The 7,975-nt window shown below is 27.9% G+C and overlaps 1 protein-coding gene across 1 annotated transcript in view; it reads right to left on the bottom strand.

Annotated features, from left to right (window-relative positions):
* Positions 1-351: 351 nt before the first annotated feature.
* Positions 352-7,975, bottom strand: part of LOC108749329 (sorting nexin-4-like) — a 9,759-nt gene continuing 2,135 nt past the window's right edge. Inside the window, exons 6-10 of the mRNA XM_018487940.1 lie at positions 7,303-7,440; positions 6,756-6,966; positions 1,506-1,638; positions 1,313-1,427; positions 352-555 (exon numbers count right to left, since the gene is read on the bottom strand). Coding sequence (XP_018343442.1) covers positions 505-555; positions 1,313-1,427; positions 1,506-1,638; positions 6,756-6,966; positions 7,303-7,440 — 648 coding nt within the window. The 3' untranslated portion in view covers positions 352-504. The remainder of the gene's footprint in view (positions 556-1,312; positions 1,428-1,505; positions 1,639-6,755; positions 6,967-7,302; positions 7,441-7,975) is intronic.

Here is a 7,975-nt window from a genome sequence, read left to right as displayed (position 1 = left end):
ACTTACTAGCGTCATTTCATCCGCCATTTTGCTTTAGTACATCATATTCGACCGAATGGCTGCGAAGCAAGAAGATTTATAAATGATCTCCAAAATTGATTTTCCTTCCTTTTTCTTCCTTCTTGGCTCATATTTCCGTCAGCCTAAAAAAAAATCCGAATATCATTTTTATTTGGAACAACAGAAAAAATGCAAGTAATTTCGCCGTTAAATTTAAATTTTTGTCAGCATTAAAGCCAAAAGAATAAAATTCGTTCTAAATGAAATTACATGCAAGAATTGTATCTCTCTCTCTCTCTCTCTCTATATATATATATATATATATATATATATATATATATATCCCTTATAGTCTGACATTTTTAATAATTAAAATCATGTACATTAATGTGATAAGCGTACTGTATGAGTGAACTTATAAGATACAGGAATATATATATTATATGAGAAACGTAGAGACGATTATTGTTCTGTGACAGTCTGTTCCGCAAAGTACCGTTTTTTTCACGGTATACTTTCGAGACAGCCTTTGATATGCTGCCAAGCTTGGAGACCCTGTAATAATGAAGAGTAATATTATCGTCAAGAGAAATATTACAAAAAAAAAATACATAAATCGGTTATTTCAGAAACTTTATCAATTTTTATACATATGAAATAAAAATTGAGATATTATGGGATTCAAAATTAGGAAAGATAGATATAAAATTTGCTTCAGAAATTACATCAAGCAGTTCTTTCCTACACCAATTCTATAAAACTGCAGTTATAATTTACATAAGAAACGGAGACTAATGGTGACTTATCTTTTTTATATTATATTCTGCAAAAATAATATATTTATTAATGAATCATTTTACCATACTAAAGTTTTCTATGTTATGATATAATGTTCGTTTTTTTTTTGTATTAATTATATATTATTTTTGAAAACTAAAGTTGAACATCTTTCTTAGGCAATACGTTATTTTATAAAATATCCTTAAAAAAAAGTCTCATTACATTTACTGAATTTTCTAACTAAAAATTTTATTTCACATGTACAAAAATATTTCTAATTAAGAAACATATATCGTTTTTTTTCAGCTTTTTTTGGAAATACATTTTTAAAGGCAGTATTTGTTCCCCTCACTTAATGTATAAGATAATGAAAGATATTTATACATTTTGAATTATTTTTAGTACTACGGTTGTAAAAATTAATAAGTTTTTTATTTCTCCAAAAGTTAATCTTTTTTATTTATAAGATTATTGAAATAACCGATTCAAATATGTACTATAAAATATTTGAAATGAAACTTAATATATCGACCTTTCTAGCTAACTTAAATTGCAGAACGCAATAAGCTGCCAAAGTCTCTTTTAGATCGACAATCTTTTGATGCTGGAATCTGTCGATGTCCATCATAGCTTTAATAGAGAAAGACCTGTATAATGATTGCAAAATTATTAACCTTTTTCGTAATGAATATCCATTAGATAATCAATTAGAAACATGATTTTACTTCAAATCTTCGTCCATTTGCTTCACAGTTTCATCATGCTGCGCAATTCGTTGCTCCAGCTGGAGAATTTTCAACTCGCGAACCTCTTCGGTGTCCACAGAGCCGAATAAGCGTGACATCAGACCAGTTTTACCTTGAGAACAAAGTTTATTATTCCCGAAAATACACGTAGAAATCACATTCAGACATCATATTTCGAGCTCAGTTATTTTAATATGTAAAATTAAACAATTGAAAACTGGAGTGGCTCATGATGTAAGTAGACTACTTACACTATGGGAGCGACCAAACTTGATTGATGTCGATAAAACAGATTTTTAATTCCAAAGAAAATATTACGTATGTACAATCAAGAAAACATACATTAAATAAAACATTACGTATATTAAGTAAACCATTAAGTAAAACATTGCGTACATTTACAAAGATATTAGAAGATTTGTGGATTATCGTGTTTTCATCCATTGTTAATGAAGTTTTGTGAACCTTGCCGTTCACTTCAGAGTAGCGCTGCACTGATACTGTATGCTTCTTGTCCTGATGAAATGAACGGTAAGATTCGCTAACAAAACGTTGGCATTAGCAATGGATGAAAACACGGTGATAATCCATAAACTTTCTGGTATTTTTGAAGATAATACCTGTGAAAGAGCCTAAAAAGCGTTACATACATTTCTTGCTCTGCTATATCTTATATATCGTATAAATACAAGATTGGGTACATACATTCAAATCATATTTTTCTGTACTGTCATTTTGTTGTAAGCTTCAAAATCATAATTTGAAGATCTTATGAGAGATATTATAAATTAAACTCAAATGTGGAAAAGTACTTTTTGTTTGGATATATACTTGAATTCATTTTTACATATGTAAAGAAATAACCTACGTAACAAAAAACTGTAATTTACAATTATTGGAGGATTTTCATAAATATTCGTACTTTCCCAAAGCTATTTACGTTTTTTCTTTTATTCTGGCGAACGATTTTTCATTCTGTATAAGGAAAACAAAATGGTTGAAAAAATACGAAATGAGCGTTCCGTCGGTAACTCTAGTATCCCACAAAAAATTTTGAAATTTACATTTTTACCAGTTCTTAGTCCAATATGACGCTCTAGAGCTGTCACGTCGTGACAACCTTTGATTTACAATTGTACACAATACAAAGGCTGTGCAATCTGTACTTACAAAATAGTGGTTTACAGAATAATTTGCACGAAGAAACAATGTGGAGTTCTAAGGTCAGTATTCATAATCCGTTCTCATTTCAAGATTGTCTTAAGTAATATTTTAAGATGCTAATACAGTCCTTTGATTGGTTCCACATCTTAAGACTGTATTTAAGACAGCTTTGAATATAAGAATGGACTATGAATACCACCTTAAGAATCGGACTTAGGTGTTTAATGTTATCATTATACAAAAATTTATGTGTATGTGTACGTAAGATATTAATGTAATAATATATTATGTAATATGATATATCAATGACATGTAAATCGTCTGTATGTGTAAGTCCTACTTACAAACTAATCGTCTTTAGGACAATTTAAATCGGTTATGTATTCTTTTAGACGCGTTTTTAGTTTCCTTTTTTCTGTCCTACATAAGAATAATTGCAATCATGACAGTTAATTTTATAAACGACATTCGAATGATCTTCTTTTTTAATTTTATCTTTGCCTGTTTTTATGAAAGTGTTCATGCAGTTCATTGGTTTGTAAGCTATATCAAAATTGAATTTTTTTGTAAAGGATTTAAATTTTTTCGAAATTTTCTTAAAATAAGGAATGGTAAAAAACTTTTTAGTAATACTGGAGGAATCCGAGTTGAAAATATCTTTATGTTCTTTGATCATTTCGAAATTATTTTTGAAAGACAGAGTTTTAATCCTGTTGTTAATCATTGTAAATAAAAATTCGGATGATATCCGTTTTTTTTTAGAGAATTTTGATTAGAGAAATAATATTATTTTCATGAAATTTTGGATGGGAAAGGAATAGGATTCTGTCTAACTGTCCAATTACAACACCCTTTTTATATTCTACCGGATGATTAGAAAAAAAGTTTAAATATCTTCCAGAATTTGTTAGGCTTCCTGTAATTGTCAAAAATAATTCTCTCATCTTCAATTAAAAGTTTTACATCCAGAAAATTTATTTCTCTATTATCGCCATATTTGACAGTAAATTTAATTCTTTCATGGTAAGAATTAAAAGAGCATAGGATTTTATTAATATGATCGTTTGTGTATGTGTAGAGCTGCGATAATAAGGTTGTCCACATAGCAATAATAGAGTGGAATATGTGTGATTGATGTCTTAAAAATATTACATTCCAAGTCTTGTATTATCACATCCGCTAGAATTGGAGAGAGAGGAGATTCCATGGGCAGACCGAATATTTGTTCATAAATTACACCATTAAATTTAAAAAAAGTAGACTTTAAAATAATTGAAATTGCTATTTTAAACTCGTAGAAAGGTATTGACGTGTTATTGCATATCAAGTCCCATCTTTCTAAGACACTTTTTAAAACTAAATCATTACGAATATTACAATACATAGAAGTGATGTTAAATGACACAATTTGGTAATCTTCTTGTAATGGCATATCATTAATTTTTTTAACCAGACTAAAACTGTTTTTAATATAACTACAATTTTTTTAAATATTTTTATCAATAACGTCTTTTAGAAAAGTAGCTAAATTGAAGAAGGGACTGTTTACGTAACTTACAACCATTCTTAAAGGATAACCATCCTTATGCACTTTAGAGAGCCCGTAAGACCTCGATAAATTTCCATCTGATATACAATTTTTTATATGTGGATTGATGTGAATAAAACCTTCAGTTTCCAACGTGTCAAGAGTACATTACGTATTTCCGTTGTCAATTTACTAGTAGGATCTTTTTTATCATTCTGTAAGTATTATTGTCGGACAAAATTTCATATATTTTATCATTATAATTTTTCAAATTTAGTATTACAGTAGTATTGCCCTTATTCGCTCTAGTAATTAATAAATCAGGGTGATTAGCAACAAATTGATTGAGTTGTTTAAGCCCTTTTTTTATTAAAATGTCATTCGAATTGTTTGGAAAACTAAATTGTATATTATTTGGAATAGGTATGACCTCTTTTCTAATAGAATTCTTTGTTCTTTCATCCAATTTAACTAAATTATTTTGTATATAAGTAGTTTGGTATATTCTATTGTTATTTTTTCCTTATTTGTAACGTTATTTGGTAGATTAAAACGTTGATCTAATTGTAATATAAATTTAGCGTTTTCAGGAATATTAATATTACTGAGATTGATCAACCAGTTATTGTTTATGTTGTTTAATTTATAATCAAAAACTCAAATTGTTCCCTCTAACATCTTGTGTTGAAATTTTATTAATTTTTATCGGACGAATTCTTTGTGACAATCTCTAGTAAGCAGTTTTGTAGTGGCAATACTATAAGTAATATTTTTAATATTCTCATTATGAGTACGCAATTTAACAGATCTTAAAATATTTATTTTTTTATTAATGTTATAATTTTCTTTATCCCAATTTTTTTAAATATTGATTTCTTGATGATGGAAATCTGTAACCAGTGTTCCAAGTGTTCGGTTTTTAAGTTTTATTATTTACTCCGAGTCATATTTGCGAGGATTTGTGTTATAAGATACGTGGTAAGCGATCATTCAATATAAATTTAGACTAATTTTCGCGAATAAGTATATTGAAAAAGTATTAAAAGCGTAATTTTTAAATAAAATCTGAAAATTCCATATTTTCACACGAAGTCGCTCATCGCTTCTTATGAAAAAAGGAATCATAAACGTAACAAAGAATACATCAGAAGATTTTGTTAATTTCAATTCTCTGGACTTCAATTAACGCTGTAAACTCGTACCATAAGCGATTGGAAAATTATTTCGCTATCTATCTGACTTGAGAGCATTGCTTTTAATATTATGTAATTTCTTTTTTATTGTCATCTTGATATTATTGTACCATCTTTCGGACTAGCGATTATTGCTTAATTAATTTATTTTTTATTTTTTATCATCTTGTTGTATTGATGATGGTCAAATCTTGATCGAAACGTCTACATTTTTATATGAGAATTTTAAATATATGACTTGCATTAAACATCTATCGCTGCATGCTCTCTATTATTTATATTTTGTATCTGTTAACCACCACATTCAAATATATTCAATTATAATGTAACTGTAGCGGAATAATGGCAAATGGAACTATACAAATGGAACCTATACAAATTCTACTTCTTGAAATTTATAGAAAAGCTAATCAAAAAGACCGAGGGCTTGTAGAATGAATGATTGAAATTGCATTGCGAAGTTCACAAGATTAACAAATTAATAAGATATCCTTATGTCTGAATACTTGCATAAAATTTATTATTATTAATCTCTCTAAAAAATACTTCTTTTATTACAATATTATAATTTAATTGTATTTAAAGATTTCAATTAAATTATAAAATTGTAAAAAAAGGCATTTGAGATTAATAATAATATAAATAAAATGTGTTTCGTGTACATAAATTTCTGATGTACATACATACATATCCAATCACAGGGACATTTATCTTAAATGAAATCGTCAAGAATAACAAAACATTGAAAGAGCGGCACACAAACTTTTCCTAAATTATCGTTAAATTGGTTATCTTTGTTATCTTTATATATAAAATCCTTTTACACTAATATGGCTCATACATATGTGTATGACCTAGTTCATCTAGTAGAACGTTGAATTTTATGAAAATTTATTTTCAACAATTTGGACTGATCTTTGCATACTTCTTATTAGATTATCAACATAATTATGTAGAACGATTGTTAGAACGTCAAAAATTTTTGCAGCATATATTGTTGAGTTCCTTATATAACTATTTTAATGTCCCAATAAAATTATTTTTATATCTGTATCTATCTAAATTTTTTAAACACTTCAGCAAAAACATCCTTACTAAATAAAATACCTTGCTGAATTAAATATCATATATTATATATTATATATTTAGAACAAAAAATGAAATTTTTAAGTACTATTTTAGTAGTGTAAGAAAATTTTTTGTTTTATAAATTGCTCTACTAGAGAATTCAGTAAACAAAATTAATGATTACATTAAAAAATTCAAATGTATGTGTACGATTGTTTCGATTAGATGTATTACATTTTTTATATTCTTTTGAAAGTTATGGATTTTACTACGTACCTTGCATGACTTTGTCTTTCTGTTCGAACGCAGTAGTTAAGGCATCATGCGCTTCATCCTTAGCCAATTGCAGGGCTTCTCTGCGTCTAACCACAGCCTGCAACGCCGATGCACCGAACAGCCACTCCTTCAACTGATCTGCTATAAGCTCTTCCTCTTCGAGCGTAGTGTCTATCGTAGCCGCTAATGAGTCCAAGTAGTGTCCCGATTTCTAGGAAAATAAATGAAATCGTCAAGAATAACAAAACATTGAAAGAGCGGCACACAAACTTTTCCTAAATTATCGTTAAATTGGTTATCTTTGTTATCTTTATATATAAAATCCTTTTACACTAATATGGCTCATACATATGTGTATGACCTAGTTCATCTAGTAGAACGTTGAATTTTATGAAAATTCAACGTTCTGTAATGCGGTGTTTTGCAAACTTAAATTGCATTTGTTTTCTTTTTGTTTTAAGTCACATATTATTCTTTTCGTTTTTGAATAATATTGATATTTCTTACTTATTAATATTATTACAGTGTTACTTTCTATAAGGAATACCTGTAGTTCGTCGCCTATTCCTTTCTCTATGGCACTCCATTCGCTGAAGACACGCCCGTAATTTGCGTGCAACTTATATACACTGTGTTGCTTTTCCACAAGTCGCGCGCGTACTCGCAGCAGACTACACAAATTATTCTGTAAAAATAATTATTTGAGGACACAATCAACAATATCGGCATTATAATATTGACTCCATTGGTAAAAGTCATTATTTCAATTAAAAATTTTTTTTTCAGCAAGAGAAAAAATCTTGCATAATTTTATTCGTATAACTAAATTGTATAATTAAATTGTCAATAAGATTATTTTGCGAAAAATTTTAAAAAATTCATTGTTTTAGTGTACACAAAACTTGTATGACGTGACACAAGAAATATAATTTCTGTTTATTAAAACAGAATGCACTTGACTGGTTACTTTTGTAGCTGGATAAAGTATTTTCTCCTAATTTTGGAATAAATCGTCTGCTTTTTTTCTTAAATATGGCTTTATAAATATAACTATTTGTGTAACAATAGAGATTTAACTTCTTTACAATTTTTTTCTTACAAATGTAGGAATTAAACTTCTTTTGGAATTAGACCCTTTTTTCTTTTTATTTTATATAGATTTTATTAATATACAATATACAGATTTTATACTATTGTATATAGATTGATTTTATATATAT

This window comes from Trachymyrmex septentrionalis, unplaced genomic scaffold (assembly GCF_001594115.1).
Source record: "Trachymyrmex septentrionalis isolate Tsep2-gDNA-1 unplaced genomic scaffold, Tsep1.0 scaffold29, whole genome shotgun sequence".
NCBI classification, from domain to species: domain Eukaryota; kingdom Metazoa; phylum Arthropoda; class Insecta; order Hymenoptera; family Formicidae; genus Trachymyrmex; species Trachymyrmex septentrionalis.
The sequence above is the reverse complement of the archived record's forward strand: the minus strand, read 5'-3'. Positions and strand labels throughout refer to the sequence as shown.